Here is a 15,439-nt window from a genome sequence, read left to right as displayed (position 1 = left end):
TATTACATAACTATATAATTGATAATAGGTTTTTTCTTGCACATAATACCAGATAAAACAGGAAATGATTGAACGTGCGATGAGTAGCCCATTAAAATGCCGTGCAGCATTGTAGTGGTACGGCGATCTTTAATTCAAAAACATTTCTTCTTTATGCTTAATGGTTTATAAATAGAAGATGATTTTCTTGTTGAATGCCACTTATGTGTTACTCGTATAACAGACTATATCGATATATTACGGCCATGTTTCTTACTCGAGCATAACGAGTCTACAAAACGTACTGTCAATCTGTTTTACTAAGAAAATATTATTTTCAACGGGAAACCAGTACATCTAACATATATGTTGTCATGACTTTCCATGCCAAATACAATTGATGAAGATGTTTTATCAACCAAAACCTTAATCATTCTCATAATTTCATCTTTTGTTAATTTTGTTTACGTCTTCGTCAAAAAATATCCAACAATATTTAAAAGATAACAAAAATTATTATTTTGAATATAAATCAATGTGAAAAGTATATTTTAGCTATTAACACTATATATCGTGATACATAACTAATAGTGATACTGTTTTGTTTTAAAATATTTTAGATAATCCGTTTTGGAATGCCTAGATAAATCAATTTTGCGCAGTTTGGTTATTATCTTAATTCTTCTAGATGAAGTATTACCAAAAACTACCATCAAAACTTTGTTTTGTGCTCTTTGTTGTGTGTAATTTTGTTAGAAGGTGCCTGGTGATTCATTATGTTCACATGTCTGCATAAAATGTAAGTTTTTGTAGGCTACTGTTGTGAGTCAATAGAGGAACCAAGACGTTACGTACATAGTTTCTTGATCGAAATAAGCCAACACCAGAAAACATGTCGAGACATCGCCAGTTTTTTCGCCATATGATCGACATAAAATGCGATGTTGCTGATCGACCTCTTCTTTATTAGTAGTGAAGTTTTGTGATCATATACGATAGTATGCTGTTGTCCCGTCACGTCTATTGTCGTGATGCCTGGCGTGTCTGGACCAGAGTTTCGCACGCACACTTCTGTCTTGTTGTACGCATATTAACAAGTGTTTTAGAGGCTCGCTAAACACTTGATTTATTTCATGTACCGTTCAAAGTGTAAAGATTTGATATAAACTGTGTATTTGTATACGCTTGATTAAGTGTGTGCATTTGCATCTAATTCAGAACTACATGACTTAAGGTGAATGGTGAATGGTGAGTACAATTACAGATTTGGTATGTGCGTGTTTATCTTGGACTTCCAATTTTCATCCCAGCAACAGAACAAATGACAAAGATTATTAAATAATAACAAAGGACATAGGTAATGAAATAATCAGGAATGTATTTTATGTTTTTCTTGATGAACAATTAATAGCGCTATTTAATCAAATGATTATTAAAACAGCCAATATAAACAAGAAAATAATAAATACATGAAAAAAGACAACATGTATTGAAATACACCTACAGAGACCGAATAGACCTTAAATAGAAACACGTTTATTATGAGCTCATAAAACGACCAAGGCGAAACCAAGAGCTCCAGAAATGCATGAGTTACCTTCACGCACCACATATGGCGCCCTTTATTTTGTATATTGTCAACCCAGGACCACAAGTAGGTCATAACAACAACAAGGTCGTTACAAGGTTTGTTTCAAATCTAAAGCACACATCGTGAAAGGCAAAACTACATTTCAATGCCTTTTACAGTTTAAAAGGTACTTTGACAAAATTTCCTTTAGCATATCCAGTATCATACAGCTTAATCAGTGTGAAAGCATTACTTTTTTTTCTCTTTATTTCTGTTCACAGAACGACAAATGAGAAATATAAGTAATTCAAAAACAGCCCGACAGGGGTTATGAGTTCTTGAAGACGCCTTCTCGATTGCTGTTGTGTCTGTTTCAACCTTCTCTTGTAACACGTTTTTGCAATTAATGTTCAACTCCATTCCACATGCCATACCAAATTTATTTTTGTTCGACTAGCTGTTTACAGGATCTAGAGTACAAAAATCTAAGAATTCAAATTTTACTCATACAGGTCCTTAAAACAGAAATGCCATCAACAAGTGTTTTTCAATGTTATTTAGAATGATTGATTACAAAACTTACTGATAGCACAATAGAGACAACCAATCTTTACGTCAGTATTCGGTTTCCGACGTCGGTTTGTCTGTCATAGTTGTTTTGGTTCTTGTTTTTGGAGATGAAATTGAACGTTAATACGAGATAACCACGAGGACAGCTGTAGATTTGTTTTGAAAGCATTGAAATACATATTTCTTCGACTGCACAGATAACACCAGTTTTATTTGGTGGATCTACATATCCATTCGTAAGCTTTATTTATCTGCGGTTGTTTGGTAGGTCGGGTTGTTTAGTGGATAGCGCACTTGCCTTTCACCAAGGCGGCCGGGGTTCGATTCCCCGATCGGACGTGAAAAGATATGGGGTCACCTGCCCGACACGTAGGTTTGCTCCGGGTACTCCGTTTCACTCCCACATATAGACCCTCCGCGCGCTAACATCCGGGCCATTAAGAGTGATTAATATAGGTTGAAATAGCTTGTTTCATAATTGTTGTAAAATAAAAAAAGTTTGTATTTAAATTTGCGGATGGATACATTTGCTAAAAGGTTCAAAACTTTGAATCTTCGCTATCTCACACCCAAAAGAGTTAAAACATTCTTCACTCCTGAAACTAGGAAACGATTATTTTGTCCCACTCTTAAAAGGATTTTTTCCTGAAAAAAAATTGTACAACAAACGCCAGGCGTTAGAATGGCATCATGTTCCTTTAAAAAATTACGTCACTCATTTGCTTTTTTACTGTGTAGTCACAGAAACCGTGCAGGGTGTCTTTCCTCGTTAACCCCGTCTTTTGATAATGTACGGTTATTAATCTGCCCGCTAAATATAGTTGTTTGCCTGTATTTTGATTGTTGAATCTGTCAGTGCGTTAGGATGAACCAGTTTTGAGTGACAATGGATATAACGTATACCCACTCAGAAGTGATCGATTCGCATGCATTCACCACATGACGACGCTCTTTTGCTTTGTTTAACAATATCGATTAGATAATCTTTTTTTGAAAGGCTTCGATTTACAGTATTTTTTGTTTGTGCGTAAAAAGCTGTACGTTCTCGTTACAGTAAGATTTTCAGTTACAAAATAAAGTATATAAACTGTAAAGTTGATTGCCCTTAGATTAGCAAAGTGTGTCACACTTAACAATACCCCCGAGTACATCATCAGTCAGGATAATTTTGAAGATATATAAACACACATGTATATATAAATAATGGCAACTACAATCAGGTACCAGTCTGTTTTGTTTGGTCTGGGTTTTTTCGTCCTTGTTATTTTTTGGAGGTGGGGGGGGGGGGGGGGGGGCATCTGACATTTGAATTGCGTCAAAACAGGTTGTGAATGAATACATATAGTGTCAAGTCAATGGTCTAAGACATTTGTTTGGGGAAGAAAACTAACGTTGAGCTGTGAGACACAATAGGTTGTGTGGTATTTTACTACTCATTAAATCAGAGGTTCTTGTTTGTTCGTTTTTCCGAGCCGTGGTGCATACTTGCACATTTTTCTAGATAATTGCTTTAAATATATTTTATTTGCAAAAATACAAGACAATTGATACGTTAAATAGTGTTATGGCTACTTTCCAATTACATTAGTCAGAGTTACTTATTTGAACTGTCTAACAGTTTTTTTATTTTGATGAAACATTAGATCTTCCAAAGGAAAACGCTACTCGTGTCTTTTTTATCCACGTAGACCACGTACCACACGATTTACACTACTAAGTGCTTATGCCCTGGTAATCATTCTGCTTCCATTAAATTAATTTATAAAATCTACATATCAGTGTTTCATGTGTACTCTGTGACAGCAATATATAAATAATTTTACAATGCCCAAAACTCGGATACAAAAACACAAAACAACACAAAAAGTAGGCCAGGAATATCTGTAAACATAATTCTGTAAAACTTAACTACACATTACGTGTTCGTTCCCAGGCCGACATCAACCTTCACAGGTGCGGTTAGTTCTCGGACGTCACATAGGCTTACCGGAAGTAATTTAAATACTATGCTAATTTATGTTGTTTCTTGTGATACAAGTGTCTCGACTACCACTGTCGCCCAGTGTAACGGAGAGCGCAGCTACAAGGAAATCGATACACATATTAACTACAGCGTTACACACACACAATTTCTTGCACGGATTTACATTACTTTAATGTATCTTCTAACTTAAAAGGGGAAACTGCTGATTGAAAAAATATCTTACGTACATTAGGCTTCACTTGTTAATGATATCGATCAGCAGACATTAAATGGGTCCTTTTAGTGATTTTCTTTTCTAAATTGATATTACAGTTATAAAATATTAAAATCGTGAAAAATTCTACATTAAACGAATGTTTGTCTATAAGATATGGAATGACGTGTTCGAGATTAAGAAACTATTTGTAGAATATATTAAAAATTGATGTAATCCAATTTTAATAGACCGATTGTGTACTATTCCTTAAGTGTATAGGACGGGGTACAATCGATTGACCTTCGTGACATGCATAAACATCTTTCTAGGCATACATTTAAATGTTTAGCGTATATCGTAATTTTACACGGTAGGTATGACTTATTTTAATTATTAATGAACATAAATTAGTTACGTAAGTATAGCACGCTTACAAAAAGAAATCTGTAAAAGTAGCAGACAAATATGTTTCACTTTTCTATATCTGAATATAAGACATATGTGGATGATGATGATGAGTTACATGTATTTCTATTGACAAAATAGGCTTCTATGTTCATTATTTAGTTGCCTTATGTTTATTTTCAAACGTTTGCCTTAAGATATTTTTTAAATGTACATGAAGAACTGATTTATGATTTTATAATAGAGTATAATCACTTAACATTTATTTTTTCACTGTACATTTGATAAACTAGTCGTCGCTTTCATTGACGAGAGTGTACAGTATTTTCAATACTGCCTTTGTGGACATTACAGGTTACTATCAAGCTTATGTTTGATTCCTGTCTAACTCAACTTATGTCAAGGTCACATGCATCTATATTTTTAATAATAAATCATGCATATTAAACATGTTAACTAGACGTTTAGGATGACAATGCTTGGTGAAACTACCTGTTTACAACACAGCGCTATAGTCACTCACATACGTTTCCGGAGCGTGTCAAGCGTTCATGAGATCAGTGCAGTAGTGAGGTTCCGCTCATGCATGATCATCAAAGGCTTATAAGTACGCCATAGAAAAGGACAATGATACAATTATTGCAGTGTCCTTTGCTGTATAAACCATCCAACATGCGTATCGAACACAATGTTATTATTTATAATACATCAACAACATCGTCAATTACTTCCTGGTATCTTTCCTAGTCCTTTAAGGCGAGTACCTTATTATACCTTACCAATCACTGAAACTGATCGACCACCAATAGAAGCATATATTACTGGATGTAAAAGACAAAGCTGGCGCTTTATTTGTATATTTATTTTATTTACTTTTTGTACATAAGATTTAAGAATGAAACTATTGGTATATATACAGTTTAACATTCCTTAAATTTACTGCTACATTATACAACACTAACTCAATATACTGTTTAACACGAAATGCCCGTTGTGTATAAGCATTCGTGGTTGTAGAACCACGAAAATAAATACAACGAATTTACTTGATATTATTGACTACTTTTTCGCGTATGACGATACTTGTTCTTTTTAAAGTAGTATATGGAAATACTCGAAATACTGGTGGTTGCCGCCTTCATCCTATCTGCTTACGCTCCTCCACACTTTATTTCCCACGAGTGATTGCACAAATTGGGATGCAACGGTGAAAGTTCTACCCACCCAACAATCGAACTATCCATACATTTGTTAGTTGCAATTGTTATGTTAGAGAAACTGCGCTGACACGTAACACTCTATGAAGTCATCACTTCTCGTCCATTAACGCTCTCTGCAAATAATAATTACCAAATGAATTGCAATAGTTCTTCCACTATTCCTGTTTATTTCTCTTCGATTTTGTTGTCGTGTGTTGAGACAAGAAGTTGACTCTAAATGAGGGATACCGCGAGTAAATGAACGTGATTATCACCCACCTATGTTTGTTGATATACATATACGCCGTCTATCACATGTAAATATCTCTTGTCAATGAAAGTGTATATTGTTATTTGTAACAGAGCTTTACATCGGTACAACGGTTTATAACATATTCTAAAGCGAACACTCTCTATCAGAAGCTGACGGAGATAGCATATATTGAACTTTTTTAAATCATGAAATGTTTCATAAAATATTGAATATGGTGTCATTCAGCCATTATTCTCAACTAATTGACCGTCATTTCTTGTATCTTCCCATTCAGAAGTTGTTGTTTCGATATTCTCATTGTATGTTGACCCTATGGTGATGCTCTAAGTATTTCCAACGATGTAAAGTAAGTGCGCCATTCTTGACTTTCTTTGAGGGTTTTTTCTACCTGTAGGCACACTCCTCTGATATCCTAGTTCTTCATTTCTGTTACGGCCAACAGCGTCATTCCCCTAATGGTACGACGGATATCAACATCGATAACTGTTTCGTACATACCGGTTCAAATACCCTTTTCAAAGTAATTTAACAACATTTATAGATATTTGGAATGAAACAGATAAATGCTTTATTGACAGTAACTTTCTTTTACAAAGACTGATAAGAAAACACAATTGGATGTCCGACTTTACAACAATCAAGAAATCAATCCCACAAAAATATCACCAAATAATTAAACATGATGTGTACCAAGATAAGGAGTGCTTCATTAATTTTGAATAACAACTCATTATAAAAAACAATGTAAAACATCAGCACTTTATCATTCTACCTAAAATACTTAAAGAACATAATATACATAACATGGTTATGTCTGACTGTAAACCTAATGCAAAATTACTATCAAACTAGACATATTAAGATAAAAACCTGGGGAAATTTTTGGACCAAAATTGCAATTAATGAATAGATCTGACGGAAAATGTCATTTTTTGTGAAAACATAGAATCGCTTTGTCATCTGTTTTTGTTATTAATTTACAGCAGTTTAAATCACATGTAGAACTTCATATATCTGATAATCTTTTGTGGAAATACAAATTAATTAACATCATTAGAAATGAGAAGAAATATATCTACTTCGGGATTATGAAGATGACCAGAATAATTAATGTTACACGTTTACAATAACTATGAAAAATACACTTTGGAAGGTTCGAAATATAGTAAAATACCAAAAACAAGAACATTACTGTCACTTCTGCCTTTGCAATATTAAAAGTTATGTTATTACATAAAACAGGATTTTTTCTTAGAAAAAAGAAACCAATAAATGAAGAATAGTTTTATACCATCAAAGAATCACTTATATGAGGAAGTATTGTATGTACTTGTATGTTGATATATGAGTATAAACACAACTGTGTTGATTTAATGTTACTATGGTGATTTAGTGCAACTGTAATAAAATGTCACTATGGGTATAAAGTGTAACCATGGTAACAGAACTGTGATAATATAGCGTATACAGTCACTATTGTAATATCGTGTAAATCAAGACATACGTTTGGTAAAAAAAATAGATATACACCTTGTAGTATACATAGTTTTTATGTGTTATGATGATGACGCTTGTCTTTGTGTATATGTGATTGCGTATATGTGATGATGATGATGATGATGATGATGATGATGATGATGATGATGATGATGAACCCTTGTCTTTGTCTGCATGTTAGAGTATGTGGGGAATGTATGTCATGTTTATGTATATGTATAAAAAAAGACAAATAAAATGGATCGACCAATAAAAAAAATATCCTTTACATTTGTACAAAATATGAACATGTTCCCATCATTTTATACATCTACACCTTAGAGTCCAAATCAACGGTATCCAATGTCCGGTCGATACTTGGACCGTTACCAGAGTCCAGCTTGGATTTAGATTCTTTAGTTTTTTCCTTTTCATAATACCCCTTCATCTTACGGCGTCTGATGATAACGTAAACAAACCCGTTTAGGATCCCTCCGACATTGGAAAAGGTTGTGACGAATTGAAATAAAGCTTGTGGAATGTCTGCTGATAACTGCCACACACCATATAGCGCCATAGCCCACCATTGCGCGAAGAATGCCGTCACAAATAACGACATTGTCCGAGCAACTTTATGAGAGGCTCTAACTGTTGTCGCTTCTTTCCCGATCACGTTCTTAAGACGCTTGGCTTCTGTGTGAATCCTGTACCAGGTAAACACGTACAGGACGATATTGACGACTAACACAAGCAATAGAGGAACTGTGGTGAAAAATACGTTTGTTATCTCCCCTTTCACGCCATCGAAGTAGCAACTGCAAAAAACAATAACAAGAATACAATACTTTTTATAGTTTGCTTAATATTTATCGGCACTTGTGCTTATTTTCATTCGGAAAATTATTTCAAAGGCAGAACTCATATACTATTGTAGTCTAATATGTGAAATATCACGGGCAAATAATTATATCTCATGTAATTTCAAATCATTTTAAAACAATTAAATACTCGTGTATTATACTTACAATGCCCCGTTCGGACCTAGTTGATCTGCTATCCCTGCGATCGTGGCACCAACAAAAGGTGCTCCATACGTCCATAATAGGAGTTTCCAGTCGTATCGTCCGAAGCATATGTTCTTTCTATAGTAGATCAATACGAACGCATTGATAGCCACTATATTGACCATCAGGTTTTGTGCTGTGATGAATTCTGCTAACATGAAACCATAAAACTTACAAAGTTCGACAGGGTAAACGTGATCCCTGGTTATGAGTATGTGGAGGTGGTCCATGGAGTGAGCTATGTTAAAAAGTCCGTCGCACACTGCGAGGTACACCACGAAACGCTCGCTCTTTGTCCAGGTGAAAAAGGATCTGAAAGTCTGGAGACGGAATGAATCTACTAAAATCAGTACTGCGCAGACGAAACTAATCGTGATGCAAGTCAGTGCTGGAATGTGAATATATAGAAACTGGCCGTTGTCAAGTCCGTACACCTTCAGGTCGTAACCGGATGAAAGTGTTGTCGGTGTCGTATTGACCATTGTGTCCTTAACGCCAGCCATCCTCACCTCTGTTACACTTTTCAATAGCGTGACGATTTTCCTTCAGTTCGATACTTGTTCAGTTATGTAACGTAGAAGTTACGTATTCAGGTATTATGATAATAATATGGTGATGAAAGGTTCAGAATATTTACGCAACTTCATGTCCACTCTTTGCAACTTTACATCTCTTCCGTGTTAATCTATGCTCCTTTCAAGCTGATACTAGCGGATAGTTTAATGATTTACGAGTGTTTCACTATTATATAGGGCCAGAGAGTGTTTCGTAAGTGCATGTCGATGTTCACGTGCTCGTCCTTCCGATGTTTATGTGCTATAAGGAAGTAAGTCATCGAGGTGCTTCGTACGTCAGTGATCCTCCCCGCTCGTCAATAGTCTGATATATCAACAAATATAACCCCTGCAGCTGCGTAACGGAAAATCATCTTCGGTGATAGACAATGTCTTTCTATATAACGTCATAATCCACAAAATAGATGAATTAAGTCTGCTTATCTGTGTTATTTCCTCGTTCATTATAATCAGCTAGAGGTCCTTTTACATAGAAAATCTGCCTTTTTTAATATTTCAAATTAAAGGTCATCTTTTAATACCCATAAATAAATCATGAATGATTATAGATACTGTTTGGAAATGTCGCTTTAATTCTAAACTTTGACTTACTTTCGGGACATCATGCGTAAGACTTTGTAGTGAGAAAGATGTTGAGGTGTGTTTTGGTGTACGTGTGTACATATAATGTCTTTGTGTGCATTAATGTATATTTGTATTTAAGCATTGAACTGTTTTTGTATGGTATTTATGATCTATTTGAATGACACATATTTGCAAGCAAAAAACCGCATTATGAGTTGTTTGCTTGCAAAGCTGTGTCATTCAAATATATCACAAATACCATACAAAAACAGTTCAATACTTATATTTACGTTTTCTCTTCCTCTTATGCTCTTTTTAACTTATAATTTATATTTAAAATTAAAAATGCCCGTCTTATCGACAGTCCACACAATTTCGTTCAATAATTTGAACAGCGTATTGTCGCGTGCTGATTGGCAAACAATGTAGTACTTTGAGATTTTAACAAAAACTTCAATTTTATTCCACAATTCAGTATCAATACAATTGCGTATGATATGTCTATGGGGTTATTTAAGTTTATCAATAGAAATCTGAGCTGAAAGTTAGATTTTAAATTGTTCCGATTTTCCCCCTGTTGATCAGTGCAATGTAACAGACGATATTTCTGATAAATTGCTTGAGTGTCAAAATTGTTTCCGTTGCCGGCATTGACGATTTCAACCGATGTGCATTTTGTACGATATTGCAGACCTTGGTCTTGTTTTTGTTGTAATAAAAGTATTTTTTATTTACTTTTTTCTTTTGCACATAAATTTACAATGATATTGTCAAGTCTCACAATGCCCAACGATATTTCAGCAGCCGTCATGTTTATTTACATTGGATATTGTAGTTCCGGTCAGTGTTGTATTAATACGCTAATAATTGTGTCTCGTGCTGCATGGTAATTAAAGTCCCATCAACGACACAGCTTTCAAAGAGGCTAGATATAGTGACAATGCCATGCAAATGTAAATATAATAGCATATATGTGCATATAACTGTATGTGAGAACATTGGTATATGTGTGTACATTGATGAACTTGTGACATGTAATGTATGTGTGTATATATAATGTATGTATGTATATATAATGTAAGTGTGTATATATAATGTATGTGTGTATATGTATTGTATGTGTGTATATATAATGTATGTGTGTATATATAATGTATGTGTGTATATATAATGTATGTGTGTACATAAATTTGCGTGTGTACATGTAATGTATGTGTGTATATATAATGTATGTGTGTACATTAATTTGAGTGTAGGCAAGTAATGTTTGTAAGTATATATACATGAAATGTATATAATGTATGTGTGTACATTAATTTGAGTGTGAACATGTAATGTATGTGTGTATATATAATGTATGTATGTACATTAATTTGTGTGTGAACATGTAAGGTATGTGTGTATATATAATGTATGTATGTACATAAATTTGAGTGTAGGCAAGTAATGTTTGTACGTATATATACATGTAATGTATATAATGTATGTGTGTACATTAATTTGAATGTGAACATGTAATGTATGTGTGTATATATAATGTATGTATGTACATAAATTTGAGTGTAGGGAAGTAATGTTTGTAAGTATATATACATGTAATGTATATAATGTATGCGTGTACATTTATTTGTGTGTTGACATGTATATGTGTATATATAATGTAAATGTGTATATCTAATTGTGTGTAGACATGTAATATATGTGTAGGTATATAATGTATGTGTGTATATACATGTAATATATGTGTGGGTATATAATGTATGTGTAGGTATATAATGTTTGTGTGTATATATAATTTAAATGTGTACTTTTATTTGTGTGTTGACATGTAATGTATATGTGTATATAAATAATGTAAATATGTATATCTAATTGTGTGAAGACATGTACTATATGTGTATATATATCAGAAATGCGTGTATATTAATTTGCATGACGACATGTAATGTATGTGTGTACATAAGTTTTGTGTGGACATGTAAATATATAAAACATGCCTGTGCATCTTTGTGTGACAAATAATGTATTTGTGTATACGGCTGTACATTTATCTGCGTGTTGTAAATAATGTATGCGTGTATTTAGAATTTATGTATGTACTTTAATTTGTGTGTGGACATGTAATGTATGTGTGTGTATATAATACATGTCTGTACAGTACTGTACAATTGTGTGTGGCAAATAATGTATGTGTGTGTATATAATATACGGCTGTACATTTATTTGCTTGTGGAAAATGATGTATGTCTGTACATATAACCGTGTGGTAACAAAACGTAACGTATTATATCATACTTTAGTATTACACTAGTCTAAGTAATGAAGTTATATGTTATCACAACATGTATTATTAGTTATCTGCGCTGTTAGTCGACGGATATGGTTTCACATCCCCAGTCGGACTTGATATTTCCTAGCCATATTTACCGATCCTGCCATTTACTTTGACGTTTTCAAAAGGCTCTGTGGCTGATTTGCACGACCGTCTTTCATGTACTACAAGATATTGATTTATTTTACTCATCCAATGTATGTTATGTATGTTAATAATATATTTTCCGTGCTCTTGGAATGACATTTGAAACGCCATAACACTCAAAGATGTGAAAAAAACCTCAACCAGATTGCTCATGTGATAGGAAATAATAGTTTTTCCTTAGCAAACCAAAGTGTAGATAGTGGTTATCCTTTCAATTAAATTGACGTTTTAACCCGATAGTCTGGCATAATTTTATCCAGAATTATTGAAAGGATTGATATAGTCACATCTATCTATACCTTATCATCTATTAAAAGAAATAGATGTGTTTATGTAAAACCCGTGTCTTATCATGTTGGACAGAGTATCACTCCCCGGTATGGTTTTAGGTGGTTATATTCATGATAACGTTGTCAATAGTGAAAGACTGGATGGATCTAAGATTTGTTAATACACAACATTCCCATTGAGTTGCGACAAAGACCGTACATGCGGTACCAGATTCCACCTTGTCTATCTATCGGGAAGCGTGTTTCCTTATTACCTTCACTTCGTTCACATCTATAATTGTTGGGTGTTTTTCGCTATAAAACTTTCAAACCTTTTAAAAGTTGGATTCAAGACGTAAGGACCATCGTAAAGAGTAAAACCGTCCCCTGTTACCTAATCAGATTTCAGGAATAACCAGGATTTTTTGGAGTTATACGTTGTATACCAAAAAAAAACCTGTGTGCACTTTGCTTAAATCAGCGATGGGGTCTACGCACATAAGAACGCCCGGTTTAGTTCGGTATAGATCGTATGACCACAACAATATCCATGGTTACAACCTATAAATTAATTTCTAAAAAGACAGACAACACCTTTTAGTTCATAGTCAATGAATATTTATTCATTTCTGATAAAAACAAAGAATATTACTCCAAATACAGCATTGAGCTGTGACCGTATCGGCGGGTAACTTCTATAGAATATACAAATGTAACCAATACCGCGCCAAACAATGCGGTAAATGACGACGTCATCACTTTATGTGTTGTCTTATTATTCGTTGTCTTACTTTTAGGTTACACGATATAATTGAAAAAAAGAGGGGATAGCCAAAATTAAAATATCACGTAAAACATACATGCATAGGGATATTTCAGTCTATGGTAAGGCACATATTTTCATCCAAATGTAACTGATGCACTAGACTGAATCTTATAACCATTGCTTAGGAAACAAGATTACCACCGAAGTATATTTTCATCACCAGAATATAGTTTCATAGAATGATTTCTGGTGTTAAGTTTTCGGACAATGGTTTATAGGTAAAAGTATTTTAAATAAAAATCGCCATCCCAAGGCTAGTCAATTAAACCATACTATGCAACTCCATTTACTTGCACCGTTTTCTGAAATTTTATTGAAATGTCTGTCGATGAAGAAATTATATCAAAGTGAGATTGTTTATCGAAAATGAGTTTTATTTTTACATGGTGATATGACATTCCCCTAAACCTTACTCTACGTATATGAAGGCCTTCACCAATACTTACTGATTTACACTTAAAACATTATATTTGAATTAGTTTAGTGTTCATTGAACGTTGACATGTTGTTAAATTTTAGAAATAGCTATTGGTGCACATCATCATGGTTTCATAAGTGATGTGGGAAAATACCAATAAACAGTTATCCTACAGATGTAAACCCATGCTGACTCTCCACTCTTCTGGACAGTGTTTATGTTTATTTCATTTTAAATGAAAAAAAAATACTCTTATTATTAATCACGCTTTTATATCTAAGATCACCTACGTTGAATGTAAATTTCCCCAGTGTCAACAAACCAGGAGAAAATGTACCACAGTGTCAACAAACAAGGTGAAAATATTCCACAGCGTCAATATACCAGGAGAAAATATTCCATAGTGTCAAGAAACCAGGAGAAAATATTCCACTGCGTCAATATATCAAGAGAAAATATACCACCACAGCGTTAATATACAAGGTGAAAATAAACCACAGCGTCAACTAACCAGGATAAAATATACCACTTGATATTAAAACACACCAGGATAACATATACCACTTTGTAAACACACAAGGGAAAAAATATACCACAGCGTCAACACACCAGGAAAAAAGATACCACAGCGTCAACAAACCAGGAGAAAATATTCAACAGCGTCAACACATCAGGAGAAAATATACCACATTATTATTTTTTCATATTATTCCCGACAGGAGATTGGCCAGGAGTGCATCACGTGTCCACCGATAAAAACTGATATTGACTTGGAGCCCGTGATTTTTGTTGAAGGACTGGATGTTTCTGAAAATATAACTATGACGTGTCTCCAAACGATGCACCGTCCCACTTCCAAGGCTTTTTCATGGAGTTTTTTTCAGATTGCTAACATATCTGTTTTGTTAAATAATAAATCAATTGTAGCCTTTAACTTCGATCAATACCTGTATTTATCGACCCTAGAAAAGATATATTGACCTCGGACTGCGTCCTCAGTTAATATATATCTTTCCTCGGGTCGATAAATACAGGTATCGACCTCAGCCAAAGGCTATAATTGAATAGCGTCAACACACCAAGAGAACATTTTCCACAGCGTCAACACACCAGGAGAAAATTTTCAAAAGCGTCAACACACCAGGAGAAAAGATACCACTTTGTAAACACATCAAGGGATAATATACCACAGCGTCAACAAACCAGGAGAAAATATTCAACAGCGTTAACACACAAGGGGAAAATATTCAACAGCGTCAACACACCAGGAGAAAAGATACAACAGCTTCAACACACCAGCAGAAAAGATACCACTTTATAAACACAGCAGGAGAAAATATTCAACAGCGTCAACACCCAAGGACAAAATTTACCACTGCGTCAACATACCAGGAGAAAATATTCAACAGCGTCGACACACCAGGAGAAAATATACAACAGCGTCAACACACAAGGAGAAAATATTCAACAGCGTCAACACACCTGGAGAAAATATTCAACAGCGTCAACACACCCGGAGTAGAGATACCACAGCGTCAATACACCAGGATAAATATACCACAGCGTCAACGCACAAAGAGAAAATATTCAA

At 34.2% G+C, this 15,439-nt stretch overlaps 1 protein-coding gene across 1 annotated transcript; it reads right to left on the bottom strand.

Annotated features, from left to right (window-relative positions):
• Nucleotides 1-6,076: 6,076 nt before the first annotated feature.
• Nucleotides 6,077-9,519, bottom strand: LOC110442219. The gene is made up of 2 exons (XM_021485710.1): nucleotides 8,679-9,519; nucleotides 6,077-8,468 (listed from the first exon to the last, which is right to left on the bottom strand). Exons 1-2 carry the CDS (start codon nucleotides 9,218-9,220, stop codon nucleotides 7,985-7,987), a joined length of 1,026 nt encoding a protein of 341 aa, XP_021341385.1. The 5' UTR covers nucleotides 9,221-9,519; the 3' UTR covers nucleotides 6,077-7,984.
• Between the last annotated feature and the right edge of the window lie 5,920 nt (nucleotides 9,520-15,439).

The sequence above is a fragment of the Mizuhopecten yessoensis genome, unplaced genomic scaffold (assembly GCF_002113885.1).
Source record: "Mizuhopecten yessoensis strain PY_sf001 unplaced genomic scaffold, ASM211388v2 scaffold716229, whole genome shotgun sequence".
Taxonomy (NCBI): domain Eukaryota; kingdom Metazoa; phylum Mollusca; class Bivalvia; order Pectinida; family Pectinidae; genus Mizuhopecten; species Mizuhopecten yessoensis.
The sequence above is the reverse complement of the archived record's forward strand: the minus strand, read 5'-3'. Positions and strand labels throughout refer to the sequence as shown.

Coding starts and splice junctions, on each gene's coding strand:
- LOC110442219 (XM_021485710.1), bottom strand. CDS start 9,220: ATGGCTGGCGTTAAGGACACAATGGTCAATACGACACCGACAACACTT. Junction 8,469..8,678: donor CTAGGTCCGAACGGGGCATT/GTAAGTATAATA, acceptor TGTTTTTTGCAG/TTGCTACTTCGATGGCGTGA.